Source organism: Cetorhinus maximus, chromosome 11 (assembly GCF_964194155.1).
Source record: "Cetorhinus maximus chromosome 11, sCetMax3.hap1.1, whole genome shotgun sequence".
Taxonomy (NCBI): Eukaryota; Metazoa; Chordata; class Chondrichthyes; order Lamniformes; family Cetorhinidae; genus Cetorhinus; species Cetorhinus maximus.
The window spans coordinates 15,346,764-15,364,967 of NC_135889.1; the positions used below are offsets into that span (position 1 = coordinate 15,346,764).

At 48.0% G+C, this 18,204-nt stretch overlaps 1 protein-coding gene across 2 annotated transcripts in view; it reads left to right on the forward strand.

Moving 5' to 3' along the window:
• The window catches only part of LOC144686410 (fibronectin-like), a 95,444-nt gene that overhangs the window by 74,970 nt on the left and 2,270 nt on the right, over window positions 1–18,204 (forward strand). For both annotated transcript variants that reach the window (XM_078551565.1, XM_078551566.1), the window contains exons 34-43: window positions 53–140; window positions 845–1,021; window positions 1,600–1,689; window positions 3,258–3,437; window positions 5,456–5,545; window positions 8,183–8,490; window positions 9,745–9,883; window positions 13,340–13,504; window positions 15,487–15,612; window positions 16,444–16,550. In XM_078551565.1, coding sequence (XP_078407691.1) covers window positions 53–140; window positions 845–1,021; window positions 1,600–1,689; window positions 3,258–3,437; window positions 5,456–5,545; window positions 8,183–8,490; window positions 9,745–9,883; window positions 13,340–13,504; window positions 15,487–15,612; window positions 16,444–16,550 — 1,470 coding nt within the window. The remainder of the gene's footprint in view (window positions 1–52; window positions 141–844; window positions 1,022–1,599; window positions 1,690–3,257; window positions 3,438–5,455; window positions 5,546–8,182; window positions 8,491–9,744; window positions 9,884–13,339; window positions 13,505–15,486; window positions 15,613–16,443; window positions 16,551–18,204) is intronic.

The window sequence follows — 18,204 nt, forward strand, 5'->3', positions numbered from 1 at the left end:
AATGGCTTGTTTTTATGCTATGTAATTTCTCTGTAATTTTTTGCTAAATCAGGTTGCAACGAAATACAACATCTTTGTGTACGCCATCAAGAACACCTTGATCAGTAAGCCCCTACAAGGCATCAAAGCGACATTGGACAGTGAGTATCTTGTTCACTCCCCACCTCTGGCTGCATACCCGTACTATTTGGAGACAGTCATGGAAACTCTTCCCCTAACAGCCAGACCTCTTATCTGACTGCACCTCTGTAACGTTGCCTGTCTCTGGGCCTCCCTCATCCCATCTATTGCTGAAACCCTCATGCCTGTCTTTGTTACTCCTGGATTCAACTCTTCCAATGCAGTCCTGGCCAGCCTCCCACCTTGCACACTCTGTAAACTTGAGGTGATCCAAAACTCTGCTTCCTATATCCCAACATGCCCAGTTCACCCATCACACCTGTGCTCATTGGCCACCGGCCCGGCAACACCTTGATTTTTAAATTCTCGTTGTTGGGTTCAAATCCATCCATAGCCCTTCCTTGCCTATAATCTCCTCCAGTCTTGTAACCCTCCGAGATAGCTACACTGCCACAATTCTGGCCTCTTGAGCATCCCTGATTTCCAGCTATGACCTCAGGCTCTAAGCTCTGGAATTCCTTCTCCACTTCTCCACCTCCCTCCCCTTGTTTAAGGCACCCCTTAAAACCTACTCCTTTTGACCGAGCCACTAATATCTCCTTGTGTGTGGCTCAGTGTCCTTTGTTTGATACAGATCCTTGTGCAGCGCCTTGGAGGGATTTGCTACACGAAAGGTTCTATATCAGTGCAAGTTGTTGTTGTAACCTTGCTGCTCTGTGCTTAGATGTCAGCTCGCCCAAGAAAATCCGCATCAGCGGGGTGACGGAAACCAGCATCACGTTGCAGTGGCGCACCAAGCCTGAGCCCATCTCCGGATTCCAGATTGATGCTGTTCCTTCGGGCACCAGCGGGACGATCCAGAGGACAGTGGGGCCTGATCATCGGACATTTACCCTCACAGGTAAAGTTAGGAGGATCCAGCGGCACCCCGTGGATTAAATACCTCAAGCGCTTTTACTTTCCCCGCCCACCCTTTGCGCGTGCTTTTCAGTCACGGTGCTCTTTGCCCCAATCATAGAAGGGTACAGCACCGAAGGAGGCCATTCAGCCTGTCATGTCTGCGCTGGCTCTTTGAAAGAGCTATCTAATTGGTCACGCATCCCTGCTCTTTCCCCGTAGCCCTGCAAAAAGGCTCCCTGTCGAGAACTTATCTAATTCCTTGTGTCTGCTTTCGCCATTCTCCTGGGTGGATCATAACTCGCAACGTTTAAAAAAAGCTTTGCGTCCACCCACTGGTCCTGTAACCCACTGTGTTCTCCGGTGGGCACAGTGTTCCAGCCAAGGCCTGACCAGTGACTTAACAAATGGTTTAGCATGAGTTCCCTGCTTCGTAATCAGTCCTGATTCACATGCCAGTGACCTAGCCTGCAGCTGGCCACACTTGGGAGAATGTCGTGTCTTATTCTTTTCATGTTGGTTGCACCTTTAGCCTTCGATTTTAAACCCCCCCCATGTTTTTCTTCCCCTCTCCTTTCACAGGCCTTCTGCCGGGCACTGAGTACAACGTCCACATCTATACCCTGAGCGGTGATTCTCGCAGTCCACCCGCCTTAGTCACAGCTCGAACCGGTGAGGAACCCCATCCGAGTGAGAGAGAGGACGAGTCCTGACATCTTGTTTTGGTCACCAAAAGTTTTAATTTTTCAACGGTTGCTTTTGTTTGTTTTGATCCGCTCGTTTATGAACTGCGCCGAATCAGGAGCAAACATCAATTCAGTAGAGCTTTCACTGAGCATAATCTCCACCCTGTCGACTACCCTTGTGATTTGAAGGTCGTCTCATCGCATTCTCTGGTGTACTCCACACAGTCCTCCTGGGTCAAATTCTATACTCTCTGAACCCCAACCCCCACCAAGCTTTCTTCCAGCACCAACCCCCGCTGCCCCCACCCTGATTGTGTTGAATACCCTTATGCTTCCCCCCCCCGCCCCCGTGTCACCATTTATAGGATAGCCCTCTCCGTTTCACAAGTCCCTTCTCGTACTGGCTCTTTGACAGCAGACTGTTCAAAGCTCAGTGTCACCTCTCCCAGCGGAGCCATCAGGGCAAGGGAGGGGGAGAGGATTGGCCACAAACCCAATTCTGGGCCGGGAAGGGGCTGTAGTAGGGGAGGGGAGTTGGTTTTAACACACCTCCCAGGGCATTGTCCTTTGAGTCAGTGCATCAGTGATGCTAGGGGTGTGGATATGGGGATCAGTGGTCTCTGTGGCTCCACCTAGCTGCAGGAGGTCCAGCTGCGGGTGTGAGTGCATGTCTGGAAGCTTTGTATTGGGAAAACCCCATCAAGGGGGCATCTAGGAGCTCAGCAGACCAGTGATGCCCAAATAATAAGTGTTGGGCATATGTAGCAAATTTAATATATTACAGATTAGTTGCTAACTTGCATCGCTGATAGAGCTTTGTGTTAGCGATCACTACAGATGCAAGTGGTACCAGAATCTTTCATCAGTTGTCATCTGTGAGGTTTGATGTTAAAAAAGCCCCAGGCGTCGTGAATCGGCCCCTCATCAATACTTCCCCATTTTGTTTCCAGCCTCCTCCTCGTTAGGTGTTAACTGTGTGCAGAGCTGCATCAATCTCGGGGTTTCATTGTCATGTGGACATCCAGTTATTTGAAAGTTAGTGAACCTAAGAGCTTCTATCACAGAATGAGGATAACCAGCCTGAGCAGAGATTACGGCTGGTTGCCCTACACTGCCCAGAGGCAACACTGAAGGCAATCAGCTCATGTTAAAATGAAGTCTTTGAGTGACCATCAGCAACACATTAGGTGTTTTATTCTTCAGAGTTCAAGGAGAGGGGTTGGCCTGTCTTTAATTTTGTGAGACTCGGAAATGTTTGGGGAATAGGAAGGGGTAGAGGAGGAGACAAGAGTCTTGCCCCCTCCTGCATTAACTTTGCCGGGTGAACGATCCCTGCAGCCCAGGCCATCCTCTGATCCCTGCTTGAGAAACCGGAATCTCGGGGAGGGATTGAATGCCCCTTGGAGCCCCCGGAGTGGGACAGCCCTGCTGTCAGGAGGACAGCTGTCATGCGCGGTGCTCTGGGGCAGGGAAGTGGGATGGCTGTTGATTTTCCAGTGAAGCTGAAAAAATAACTCATTTCTCCTGTTTCCACACCTCCCCCAACCTCCTCAGCCATCGATTCTCCGTCAAACCTTCGATTCATCTCCACCAACCCCAACACCATCATTTTCACATGGCAACGACCTATCTCCCAGATCACCGGCTACATCATCACCTACCAAGCCAGGGGGGGGCAGCTGGAGGAGCTCGAGCCACAGCCAACAGCCGACGCCCAAGAAGCAATGATCACAGGTAATCTTGACCCCCCCCTCGCCCACCTTGGTCGCCAACGTGTGGCAGCAGATCACAGCAACGTCTAGTTGGAGTTGCTTGTCCTCTCAGATGCATTGTTCGCAATCCATAGGAAGCCGAAATTCTACCAAGTACTTCACAAAGCACTGAGCTCCAATCGGATTGACTGCAGGCCCATGGTCTGCCATTTTTAGGAGGCCCAATTCTAAAAGCACAAGAGGAGCTCTTGGTCACTGTGTTGATAGGATCTTTGGTCACTTTATCAGGGTCACGCATGAAATGATGCGGTGGCATCTGCTTCCTTTCCTACATTGGGGATGTGACATTTCCTTTACGTGGAGAGACTGGAGAAGCTGGGATTGTTCTCCTTAAGAGAGAGATTAAAAGGAAATTTAATGGAGGTGTTCAAAATTGTAAGGAGTTTTGATAGAGCAGAGATGAAGAATTTTTTCATGCAACAAGATTGTTGTGATCTGGAATGTGCTGTGTGAAAGGGTGATGGAAACTATAGTAACTTCCAAAAGGGAATTGGATGTGGATTTGAAATATAAAACCTGAAGTTCTAAGAACAAAGAGAAGTGCTTGCTTTCTCATCCCAAAGTGCTTTACAGCCAATGAAGTAGTTACGAGGTCCAGGGAAGAATTTTCCCGTCCGTGAGGGGGGGGGGGGAGGGGGGCCCACTCGCCGACGTGTAAAATGACGCACCGTGACGTCGGGAGAGCATCCCGGCTGCGCGCCCGCCGAACTGTCAAAAGCCTATTAAGGCCATTTAAAACCTAATTAATTCAATTTAACGAGCTGCCAGTCCAACCTTAAGTTTGGCGGGCAGGCAAAGAGTCCAGGTGGCCTTCGCGTTTTTCATGACACCTCATCCACGGGCGGGATGAGGTTTCATGAAGTGTTTTAAAATCTAATAAAAATTTATACATTTATTCTTTGACATGTCCCAGCTCAAGCTCCCACAAACAACAATGTGAAATGTTCAGGTAATCTCTTTTAGTTGTTTTGACTGAGGGAGAAATATTGACCAGGACACTGGAGTAGACTCCCCTGCTCTTCTTCAAAACACAGCCAAGAGCTCTTTTAATTCCACCTGAGAGGGAAGCCAGGGCCTTGGTTTAACATCTCAATCAAAAGACAGCATCTTTGACAGTGCAGTACTCCCTCAGTACCATACGAGAGTTACAGCTTTGGTTTATTTGCTCAACTTGAACCCATAACCTCCTGACTCGGACTCCACCAACTGAGCCACAGCTGACGTGTCTTTCCATGGTGAAAAAGCTGGGAAGTGGGACTATTTGGATAGGCCTGTCAAAGAGCCAACATGGTCCCAATGGGCTGAATGGCATCCTCCATCCTATAGGCTTTACACTCACCATAGTGAGATGCTCGGCAGGACCCTCTTATTCACACGCTATTTCATATGGGTTGGTCTAATTCAATGGACACTCATTCACACTAAAGATTTTGTGCGGAGCACAGCAGAAAGTCTACAACAGGTGGAAAGCCGTGGGTAGCGCTTGCCCAAATTTCTGATGTCAGCCTCTGCACTGGGCCCCTCTAAGAGAGGTTAGCCTTTGGTACTCTGGCAGAATGAGATCAAATAGGCCATGGGGCTCCCTTCAACCAGAACTAAAGACTACAGAAGCTGGGAGTGTTCACGATGGAGATAAGGTAAATGAAAGATCTCAGTTGGTAACAGAAGGGTGTGGGTCCTAAACCCCACTCCAGGGACTTGAGCACACAACCTAGGCTGATGCTTCCGTGCAATACTGATGGAGTCCTATGCTGCTAGAGCTGCTGTCTTTCTTAAACCAAGACCCCAGCCACCCTCTCAGGTGGACATTAAAGATCCCGTGGCACAATTTCAAAGAGCTGGCAAGTTCACCCCAGTGTCCCGACCAATCCCTGACACAACATATCTTATTTTCCCCAGGAAGTGTCTGGAATAATATTTCTTCTAATGTTCTCAATTCCAAAGAAACTTAAAACGGATGGATGTTCTTCCTCCCAACAGGACTACTCCCTGGAACTGAGTATACCATCGCCATTAAAGCTGTTCATGACTCTCTACAGAGTGAGCCATTGAGCGGCAAGAAAACCACAGGTAAGGGATCGCTTGCAGCAAGCGCGAGGAGGGTTAGACAGTTCCATGCATCACTGTCTCCCAGGTTTTGTTCATCTAAGGCATTCAAGTCACTTTCTAATTTCAACCTGCTCGCCTGAGATTTTGTTGGAACCCATCGCAACTTAAAATGAGGCCCTCGTTTTTCCTGGATTTTGTTTCCCTTGAGGACAGCTAACAACTTCGTTTACAAGGAAAAGTTGGGATTCAGAACTAAAGCCAGATGTTTGTATTTCAGAAAGTACAAGGTTTAATCAGCAAGACTGTTTTGGCAGCTACCAGTGAAGTCCTATTAAAGGCCCCTTTCCGGGTTTAAGACTGGTTCTGGAATTCAGCCCACACATAATCATATAATGGAAGCTGAGGAAGAGCCACAGCCCCATCACTCTTCCCATTAGACGAGGCTCAGTATGGCCTACTCCCGCTCCTGCCTCTGAGGCATCTGACTAGCAATGCTGACTCTTTGAGTAGCTGGCTGGGTGAAGCTTAAAATGAGAAGTTTTATTTGGAGTGGCTTTGAACGCTGCGATAACTTTTTATTGCAAACTGTTGTAAGAATTTGGTGATAAATTCTGACAGGAAGTGTTTACAACTGATTTAGATTTTCAGCTGCAGAGGCAGTTACCATGCAAGTGGCAGATGATTTCAGTGTTTGGGCTAACATACAATATGTAGTGATCACCCTTTTATCAGGGTCGAGGGATCTGGGGATAGGGCGGGAGAGTGGAGTCGACGTAGAAGATTGCTGAATGGTGAAGGAGGTTCTAAGGGCCCTACGGCCTACTCCTACTTATATTTCTTAACCTTTGTCACTGCTGAAGGCATTGAATCTTCCCGGGGTGTCATTTTGCCCCCTCAACATTATGCCAACCTTCAAATACCAACCCAGAGCAATGAGTACCAGTTGGCTGATGGCATGACCTTGGAGACAGGGGGTAGAATCAATCACACCTCAAACATTCACTCCCTCCACCACCGACACACAGTGGCAGCAGTGTGTACCATCTACAAGATGCACTGCAGGAACTCGTCCAGGCTCCTTCAACGGCACCTTCCAAACCTGTGACCATTACCACCGAGAAAGACAAGGGCAGCAGACACATGGGAATACTACCACCTGCAAGTTCCCCTCCAAGGCACACACCATCCTGACTCAAATATATATTGCTATTACTGGGTCAAAATCCTGGAGCTCCATCTCCAGCAGCACAGTGGGTGTACCTACACCACATGAACTGCAGTAGTTCAAGAAGGCAGCACACCACCAGCTTCTCGAGGGCAACTCAAGATGGGCAATAAATGCTGGCCTTGCCAGCAATGCCCGGATCAACAGTCGAAACCAATAAATGCTGTAGCCTACCTCTCCCAATACATCACCCAACAGGAGAGGGGGAAGGGCAGATGTAATTTGCCAGTACCCATGATAATGAACTTCAATTTCTCAGCCTGGGTTAACTGAACTCCCGCTGCTGTGTGTGTGTAGCACCACCCCGACTGAGACTGACCAACCCAGACAGGTCCACATAGTTCATAGTGCTCTTACCTCCTCATGACCGACTTTCAACTGATCTGTAGGTGAGATCAGGAGAACGTATTTTACTTGGCCAGTTGTTATCTGGAATGGGCCATCTGAAAGCACGGTGGAAGCAGATTCAAAGGTAACTTCAAAAAGAGAATGTGAGAAATACTTGGAAGGGAAAATATTTGTGGGGAGAAAGACACGGGAACAGACCTAATTATAGAGCTTTCTCAAAGGACAAGACAGACTCAAAGGGCCAGTTAGCCTCCTTCTGTGCTATGAGATTCTATAACGTAGAAAGATCCATTCAAATAAAGTTCATTTGTGATGCTTGTTTCAAATGTGGCCAGAAACACAGGTTGTTTATTAAGACATGGTCAGGCTGGTCAGGTTTGAAGTGTAGTTTTGAATGATAAATATCAGTTTAAACTGTTAATAGTTCCCAAGCGTTCTCATCTAAAACATGTCTTGGTAAAATGTCGTGTCTCGTGTGTGATAAAACGCAGAAATGTTCAAGTCTTTCTGGATTTTGTTTCCCTGTAAGGGTCGGCAACCGTCCGTACACTGAGCCCTGGTTTGTCACTGAATTGCTAATGGCCAGGAACCTCTCACGTCTGTGAAAGCCAAAGTAACGTTGGACAGTTCGCTACAGCACGCGCGAGATTGCTGGCCAATGTCAGTTGAACTGTCATATCAAGCGCTTGCTTCAGCCAGCAACAGCTTTCATTAGATGCCTCTGCTGTACTGCTGTAGGTGCTTCTGCACAACTAGTGATGATCAGAGGGTGTGCTGTGTGTTTAAAGGGCGCACAACATTGCAAGCTAGTAACTGGGGCAAGTAATCAACTGATTCCTAGCTAGCTTTAACTCTGCTATGCACAGCAACTGAAAAAAAAAGCTTTAACTTTGCTTATTAACACAGCCAGCGATGATCTTTAACTTGCCTTTACTCTGCTTTTCAAGCCCTCTTTCCACAGCTTGCCACTCTTTCCCCGCTTGTAAGCCAACAGCCCGAGAACCTGGATGTCCCCTCGGTCTTTGTCCAGTCAGAGTTGTCCTCAGAGACAAGGTATGATGAGGGCAATGTTGTGCCACTTGCAGGGTGGGAAATTGGCCAGAAGCCAGTGGTTGACCACGTCAGAAAGCCTGGGGGCACTGGTGAGCGGCCCCCTGTCAGCAAACCGGACAAAATTGATGTCGGCAGTGGAGGACCTCACATCCACTCACATGGAACAGAGGCATTCGAAGGAGATCTCCCCAATGGACATGGACACACAAAGCGACCTGATACCGCTCTGTCTGGTGAGGTACGACAGCCCAAGACCATCGTCTCCTGGAAACCAACCACCTTAGCCTTGGAGTACCTGGTCACATGTCATCCCGTGGGTCAGGAGAGTAAAGCCTTCCAGGTAAATGGTTATTCCTCTATGCACCAATCAGTGCTTTCCATGGAAGGGTTGCCAACCCTCCAGGATTATCCTGGGGTCTTCAGAAATTAAACGTTAACCAACTGCAGTAAGAAATACTTTCATTTATTAATTATAACTATATTCAAGATGGTAGTGGGGGGGTGGTGTTTGGGGGAAAGAAGACTATTTGACTGTCATTTAGAGATTGGGAAGACTCCAGGTATCCTTTCAACCAGAGTTGGCAACCCAAATTGCAGATGTTAAGATAACTATCTGGTTCTTGACCTATGTACAGCCACTGTTCCCCTAACACGTAACATTCCAGACTAATCAGTCCATAATGACCCACGGACTGGCTGATGATCAGGCACACAGTTGGAGCACTCGCTCAGAGAGGCCATGGCACGTATTGTAGGAAACAGAGTGACGACTGGTTTAGTGGTAGCACTTTCAGCTCTGCGTCAAGAAGGGTGGAACTTTAGTTCTGGTTACAGTCCACTGTGGGTGTTCTGAAATTAAGCACCAGCCTGATGGCAATGAGAAGCCACCTCAAGTTACTCTCTCCCAGTGACTTAAGAATCTCAAGACTGGGTTCAGACCTGCCTGAAGCCTGAATGTCCGTTATTGTCGAATGGGGTGGTAGGATTTTCACTTATCATTTGGGGATCGCATCCCATGGTCCCACTCGATTTTACAACGAAAAACACAATTCATTGGCCTTGGTGTAAAAAGACGCCTTTAGTTTGTCAGTGAGCATCCCAAATGGAAAAAGAGTTCAGCCCTGACTGTAGCTGAATGGCACTGAGCTCCCAAAGGAGGAGAACAGAGCCTGAGTGCTGGAATTAATAGAGTATCTTGCTCAGGACTGTGAAATCAATGGTGTGGTGGCAGTGTGAGAGGCTCAATAGAAAACAGGCAATAGTGGGACCCTCTTAATCACACTTCCTTGCCCAGGCTACATGAATGTTTTTACCAAGATCAACAAGCTCTAATCAGACTTAAGTCAAACTGGGGCCCCAGGGCCTGACCTCACCACTAGGCCAAGCCCACTAAGCAATCCTAAGGAGGACCCTCCCTTCCACTCCTGGGTGCCGTTTAATGTACTTGAGGTGTGTTTAGCGAGGCCCCTCGCTGTGAGGTTACAGTTATCCACCAACCACCCCACTCCCGCCCAAGACAAGAGGTAGCTGTTCGCGAGAATAAAAGGGGAATTGGAGAGAAGGTCAAATCTATCTCGTTCAATCTCACTTCTAGCTCCGGGTGCCAGGAACCTCAACATATGCTGTGCTGCCCAACCTTGTGGTAGGGGGACAGTACAACATCCTCGTCGAAGCTCTGGATGGGAAAGGGAAGCAGAAAGTTCTTCAGGACGTCATCACTGTCGGACATTCGTGTAAGTAGTACATTTTTTTTTGTCACAAGCTCAACAAAATTTCCAAGTGTTCCCCCGACACGGCAGCCTGAGGTGGGAATTCCACCTTAAGGCTCCTCTACAGTTCAGAAACATTTAATTATACCGTCTTTCTCCATCCCCTGCACCTTAGGGGGACTGTCTCCCCTTCTCCCACAACCAGCACTCCCCTCCACTGGGGCCTGTTCTCCTCCCCCAATCAAACCACCCCCACTCCCCCCTCACCCCTCTCACCACCACCGTGCCCCCCTCCCCCGCCTCCACCAAATCGACGCGTGCACCACCCCTGTTGATGTTTTACATTCAGCACTGTTCAACCCAAAAGGGAACTGCATTTACGACCCAGGGAGCTCAGGTTCTACCCACCCGAGGCCTGTTGGGCATTTGGTGGCACTTCTCTTTTGCTGGCACCTGCAATTGGTAAAAGTAGCTGAGACCCGCCTGGTGAGTGTGGCTGCCCTCTAGTTTGTGGACAAGAGGTAACACCCAGGAACCCTGTAATGAAAAGGCAACTTGACTCATCACCAACCAGTGCCTCAGTCTATAATGCACGAATGAGGGCCCTGACCTGCTGGATCCTCTACTACAACAACTTGCATTGATGTACCACCTCTAATGTCGTAGAACATCCCAGAGTGCGAACAAACAACATTTGACTGAGCCACTTAAGGAGGTGTAGGATAGGTGGCCCAAAGCTTGATTGAAGGGGTAGGTTTTAAGGAGCTTCTGGAGGTGTTAAAAAGAGGTTTAGGGAGGGAATTCCAGAGCCTGACATCTAGACAGCTGTCAGTGTGGAATCACTCAAATGGGGGATAGCCGAGGGGCCAGAATTGGCGAAATAAGGAGTTCTTGGAGGATTGTGGGGCTGGGGGAGGTAACAGAGATAGCAGTGTTGGGGCCACGGAGGGATCGGAACACAATGATTGAGGATTTTAAATATGAGACCAACTGCCAGGAAGAGTGACCTTATCCACAAATTCTCGGTGAATCTGGAAATTTTACCTGTGATCTGCCCATTGGGAGCATAACCGCGTATATTTACCCACCTCCGGTTAAACACTTGTAGACGGTGCAGGTTGAACAGTGAACCTCACAGAGGCGTTAATTCAGAAAGGCACTGAGACACCTCTCTGCCTGGCAGGGTAAGAGCAGTCAGGCCATTTGCTTTGGCAGCTGAAACCAGCGGCAAAATTATTTTTAGTAATTGGCTGCACTCTGCATGCCTCGAGAGTTGGGCTGGGCCTTGGGCCTTGGGGAGGTGCTGTGGCGAGGTTGGGCAGCCTGGGGGGAGTGTGTGTTGTCCCTTTCAGTTGAACCAGTGCTAAGAACGTGGGCCTGTAGGAGCTGTTCACCAGCCTTGTCTCTGTTCAGTGAAGCTGATTGAAGCGCACACGCGAGTGTGAGTGTGCACCCTTGGAAATCAAATATTGACAAGTTTGCGGTCTTGTTTACAGTGGTGCAGTCAGGCAGCAGACAGTAGCAGCCTTTAATTCTTTAGTCAATATGGATTAGCCCAGGGCAGTTGGATAAACAAACCACACGAGTAATGTTGAGAGATGGGAGGGACTACGAGAGGGCACTGATATGAAAAGTTGTCCTTGTGATTTGGAATGCTGTATACGCTCATATTATGGGTGATCTGTATATAAGGCTGCCCCTCTCCTCATCAACAGAGAATTCATCGCTTCTCTGATAGAGCTCTGTTCGCTCACGTTCTGCACCTTCCTGTCAGCTGACAAACACGTGTACGTGGTTTTCGCTGTGTCTCCATCAGGAGGTGCGCTCCTCTCTGATTAAGGAGGTCAGAGGTTCAAGTCGCACTCCTTGAGCACAAAATCCTGGTTGCCACTCCACTGCAGCACCGAGGGGATGCTGCACTGTCAGAGGTGCAACTTTTTGGAGGAGGCTCCAAACCCGAGGCCCCCCCTATCCTGTCAGGTGGACCTTAAAAGATCCCAGGGCACCACTTCCAAGAAGCACAGAAGAGTTCTCCCCTCCCCACTGACCAACATTTATCACTTAACCAGCAATATTAAATGACAGGGAGACGGTGGTATAGTGATAATGCTCTTGGACTTATGTCTGGGGGCATGGATTTAAATCCCACCATGACAGTTGGTGGAATTTGAATTCAAACAAAAAAAAATCTGGAATTGAAAGCTAGTCACAATGACTGTGAAACTCTCATTGATTGTTGTAAAATCCCAGCTGCTTCACCAACTTCCTACAGGGAAGGGAATCTGCCATTCTTACCCAGTCTGACCTACATGTGACTCTTAACTGCCCTCTGAAATGGCCTAGCAAGCCACTCAGTTCAAGGGCAATTAGGGATGTGCAACAAATGCTGGCCTAGCCAGTGACACCCACATCCTGCGGAAGAATAAAGGATTATAAAACTGATTATTTGCTCGTGGTCTGAGTCTCAGACGTTACTGTGTGCACATTGGCCAGAGCATTTGTTTCCGAAAAATATTTACGAAAGGACTTCATTGGTTTTACTGCGCTTTGGGAGTGATGAAAAGATGGTGTATAAATACAGGCTCTACTTGTTAGCTCTGTGTTTTATCCCCACATTCACGTTCTTATCCATTTCTTTAGCACTGGTTAAAAGACAGCTCTCTCAGCCCTGCTGACTTTAAATCTTGCACCCTCCCTGCACTGACCTTGTTTAGCTGCTGCCTATCGACATTACACCACCCTGAAGTTAGGAGGGAGAGTTACCAGCTAACATAGCTGTGCTGAAGCTATCAGGGCAACCTGGCTGCAGCTAGGACTCTCAGTTTCAACATACATTTATATAACGCCTTTAACAACCGCAGGACATCAAAGACTTTTACAGCCAATGAAGTATGTTCTGAATTATAATCATTGTTGTAATGTGGGAGCGTGATAACCAATTTGCGCGCAGCAAGGTCTCAAACCATAATATGAGGGTGACCAATTAATTTATTTTCAGGCGTTGGAATAAATATAGACCGGAACACCAGGGGGAACTCTTAAATAAAAGGAGAGTCATATTGGAAAAGCGAGCTCTGTTTCTCGCTGCACAGATGCTGCCAGACCAACTGAATTTTTCCAGCATTTTCTGTTTTTATTTACACCAAGAACTCTTCTCTTCTTCACAGTGGTGCCATGGGAGCTTGTACATCCACCAAAGAGGGCAGACGGGGCTTCAGATTAGCCTCTTATTCAAATGACCGCACCTCCAACAGTGCAGCACTCCCTCAGTACTGCACTGAAAATGTCAGCCAGGACCTTGGGCTCAGGTCTCTGAGCATCATTTGAACCCACAATTGTCCGACTCAAGAGACAAGAATCCTGTCAACTGAGCTTCAGCTGACAATGGAGGGCTTTGGATTTTAAGCGAGGATTTAAACAAAGCTGAAGTATTGGGATCGTTCCATCTTATTGAGCCTGTTCTTTGTTTTTACATTGCAGCTCCTGAAAGCTCAACAATCATCTCTGACGGGTCCTGCTTCGACACCACCACAAATTCCCATTACTCCATCGGTCAGGAATGGGAACGAATGTCTGAAAGTGGCTACAAACTGTGGTGTAAATGTGTAGGCTATGGAAGTGGTCATTTCAAGTGTGAATCATCTAGTGAGTAGCTTGCTGCACGTTACCCCAAACCCATCTCTCCATTACCCCAAACCCCTCTCCCCACAATCCCAGACCCCTCTCCCCGTTATCCCAATTCCCTTTCTTTCCCCAAATGTCCCTCGGCATGTTTGAGACACAATGTTTCTGTAGAAAGAGCTGAAATGAACAAACATGGCTGGGGTGCATTGGTCTGGCTCCTTTGTCCCTCTTTCCCACGGCCAGTCCAACCCCTACCAGCTTTCACATGACTAGAGATGACCACTTGACATGTGGCCACAGTGGTCACATGGGGAATTGTCTTGCTTCTGCCACTCAACCAAACTGGGAAATCAGAACATTGGCCAAAAACCAAGTGTCGCGTAAGGTTGGAGTGACTTTCCAAGGCATCCAGGATGCACATGTATAGGGACTGTCCTCCCATGATTCTGGGTATATTGAAAACCATGTAAAAACATAATGTTGTCTTATGCACTGACTGATAATGGTTACACAAATGGAAGAGTGAGATTTGAGATTTACAGTTTGTTTCAACAATGGCTCTTGTAGATTATGAAATTCACCTTGGCTCTCCAAACATAAGTATGGCGTACAAAAGCCAGGGAGTCCTTTGAAAAGGGTGTAGAGGAGATTTATTAGAATACCAGGGGTGAGGATCATCTGGAAGTATTAGAGAAGCTGGGATTGTTCTCCCTGGAGCAGAGAAGATTAAGGGTGGATTTCATAGAGGTGTTCAAAACAATGAGGGGTTTTGATAGAGTAAATAGGGAGAAACTCTTTCCTGTAGTAGCAGCACAGCAGGCTGAATGCCCTCCGTCTCTGGCTGGCTAGAAGAGAACAGAGGCTGAAAAATTAAATTAGGCGCTGTCAGCCCAGAACCCCACCCCAGGCCACGATCGCAGTGGCTACACTAGGTTTGAGCCCACTGGTGCCGGCTTGGTTAACTCAGTTGGCTGGACGGCTGGTTTGTGATGCAGAATGATGCCAACAGTGCGGGTTTAATTCCTGTACTGGCTGAGGTCATCCATGAAGGCCCTGCCTTCTCAACTTCGCCTGAGGAATGGTGACCTTCAGGTTAAACTCACCACCAGTCGTCTCTCTCCGATGACAGAGCAGCCTATGGTCCTCTGGGACTACGGCCACTTTTATTTCAATCATTTCCTTTAGGTCAGAGATGGCAGAAACTGTGGGAGGGCACCCCTGTAGGACAGAGCAACTGGGCAGTGCCAATACGGGCATATCTTTTGGTATCCACCGGCCTGATCTCCATGCAAGGCAATTTGGAGGAAACCAGGGCCCTCTGCCTCCCCCCCCCCCCAGCCCTGGCAGCATTGCCCTGATTAAAACCAATATGAACCAAATCTAAGCCCTTTGGGTGGTCCTTGCTGCTCACCTGGCTTGGACCCTCACAGTAACATTGACCCATGTGGAAGACAGGACACCTGCACTCACTCACTAGGCGGAGTGGCCTTGACTTACTACACTGCAGGTCTGTGTGTCAGCAAGACTATTAATATTTCTCACACAGACTTAAATTATGGACACAAGTGCCAAGCTACTGAATAAGGTCCCTGTTCGAAGTTATCACAAGCTCAAATCAATCTGGAAGGAATGTGCTTTGGTTTAAAAAAGACCACCGTGCTTTAGTCTTGTGTGTGTTTCAGTAGCCCACCCCCATGTTTCAGGAGCTCTGCCCAAGAAGAAAATGGGGTTCGATTGATGAGGAAGCTATACTCTTTATTTGGCTATTGGAGCACTGATCTTGCAGTTGGCTTTTTGTGAATTATTGTTTTTCATCATAATTAATACTTGGGTAACCAGGTGAGTTGGACTGAAGTCCGTCAAAAGATGAACACAAAAGGTAGGTGTCGTATAAGTTCAAGGTGAAACAGTTCTATTAAAAGTGAATGGGTATTTGCTTAAGTTTGATTCCACACTAAAGCACCATCAGTAACCATTGCTTTCATCATCCCCCTTCTGCCCAGAGTGGTGCCACGATAATGGCATGAACTACAGGATTGGCGAGAAATGGGACCGTCGCAGTGAGACCGGCCAAATGCTCCGCTGTACCTGTGTAGGCAACGGAAAGGGGGAATTTAAATGTGAACCGCGTAAGTGGGACACCTTCAACAACAACAGATTTTCATCTCCAAAAGCCTGCAAAATGCCCACATTGTTCCACATGCTTTTATACTTTTCCACTCTCCTCCTTTCAAGACAAGACATTCAGGTTCCTCAGATCAGAGAGGCCCATTCATTTAACATGCCTGATTCCACTCTTGTGTCACCTCATTTGCTACTGAAACCCTCATTCAGCCTGTTACCTCTAGACAACCAATTCTAATGTGCTCCTGGCTGCTCTCACACTTTCTATCCTCCGTAAACTTGACATCGTCTAAAACTTTGCAGCCTGTGTCTTAACTCACACCAAGTCCTATTGCCCTATCGCCCCTGTGCTTGCTGACCTACACTGACTTCTGGTCAAGCAACGTCTCCATTTTAAAATTCTTTTTTTCATCTGCCTGTATCCGCCTGTAGCCTCAGCCCTATCTCTGTAACCTTCTCCAACCCACAACCATCAGATTTCTGCTCCCCTCTAATTCTGTCCTCTTGTGGATTCCTGATTTTAACCATTGGTGGCCACACCTTTACCTACACAGGCCCTATGCTCTGGAATTCCCTCCTAAAAGCTCTCCAACTCTATTTCTCTCCCCCTCCTTCAGACCTACATCTTTGACCAAGCTTTTGGCCATCTGTGGCTGAGGGTCAAACTTTGTTCCATAATGCTCCTGTGAAGTGCCTTATTAACACACACACACACTCTCTCTCTCTCTCTCTCGCACACACTGCTCATTGATTGCATAAGATGGAGCAATAAGATGATTTCTAACACAAGTGAGGTGCCATCAGCTGTGCTAACATATTGTCTGTTCTATCTGCAGATGAAGACACTTGCTACGATGAAGGGAATGTGTATAATGTGGGTGAACAATGGCAGAAGGAGTACCTTGGTGCCATCTGTACATGCAGTTGCTTAGGAGGACAACAGGTAACAATGAAAGGACTTTTATTTTGTTTTAATATCTAAGGCATCTCGAGATTATCATTAAGAGCATGGATGTGAGACACAGCCAAGCACCAAAAGTCCTCTCCCCAACTCCAAGGGTCTGTGTTGAAATTCATATGGGCCGATCCAACCTGGGGCTGGGCACAGGCACACGAGGAGGAGTTTCTCATTACAACCCTCGAGAATAGCAGTGAGTGGAGATCATACTGACAGAGATGTTGAGGTGTTGGGAGTCTCACTCTTCCCTCTGCATCAGGAGGCTGTGGTTTCAAGACCCACTCCAGAGACATGAGCACAAAATCTAGGCTGTCGCTGCCAGTGCAGAACTGAGGGAGTGATACCCTTTACATGAGAGGTTGAATGGAGGTCACTTCTTTCTTGGACAAGCGTTCAACATTTAGCACAAAGGAGAGCTGGATCGTTTTCACTAGCATCCTGGTTAACACCATTTAAAATAAAATGAGCTGGTCACAGCTTGCACATTTCCTCCAATGATTGCACATCAAAAGCACTTCATTGGCTGTAAAGCAGTTGTAAAAAAGAGCCACAGCCCGAATCACTGCTGGGCCTGAAGTTTTGGAGTTTCAGCATTGAATTGCAGTTCTGGGAGTGCTCCAGACTGAGAACAAGCACTGAGAAGTGAATATTTCCACCAAGATTCCCTCAGCCCCTGTATCTATGCTGCTCCTCTCAGCCTGTATCCCCACTATGCCCACCATTTGCCACGCCTGTAACCCGCTGCCAAGGAACCACAGGCCAGCACACAGCAGTGGGGGCAGTTAGACTCCTGGGGGCAGCTTTCGAAAACACTGGCCTTGACACTAATGCATACAAATCGATTAAAAAGGATTTGAACTGCTCACCCTCAAATAATGTCCTTTTTTTTTTGTAAATTGGTATCGTGACATCCCAAATTCTCTCTAAATCCTTTGTAGGGGTCATGGTCTGACTCTGCAGGTGGCAGCATGGTCTGGGGGGTGTGTCCAGGCCATGGACTGGGGGGTGTGTCCAGGCCATGGACTGGGGGGTGTGTCCAGGCCATGGACTGGGGGGTGTGTCCAGGCCATGGACTGGGGGGTGTGTCCAGGCCATGGACTGGGGGGTGTGTCCAGGCCATGGACTGGGGGGTGTGTCCAGGCCATGGACTGGGGGGTGTGGCCAGGCCATGGACTGGGGGGTGTGGCCAGGCATGCTGCAGTGTTCTCAACACAAATCGAAGAGGTTGAGTATTGTCAAGAGGCAAGGACCTTTCGCCATAGAAAGGGGAAAATGACCCTGTGCATTCTCAGGATTGTTGTTATTCCCACGATTTGAAAAGCTTCTGCAGCAAATTGGGAGGTGACAAATCCCTGTTTATCCATCGCCCAGGTGCTCACCAACCGACCTTGGTGGTTCCCACTTGGTCAATATTTTGATTTGAAAATCTTCACCCTTTGTTCAAATCCATCCATGGCCTTGCCCTGGTCTATCTCTGTGGCTCCTTTCAGCCCTACAACCTTCTGATCACTGCTTATCCGATTCTGGCCGATTCTTACACCTGCCCAATTTCCATCACAACACCATTGGTGTCCTTAAGCTCTGGCGTTCTTCCTCATCTCCCTTACCTCCTGTGGCCAAGTTTATTGACCATCTGTCC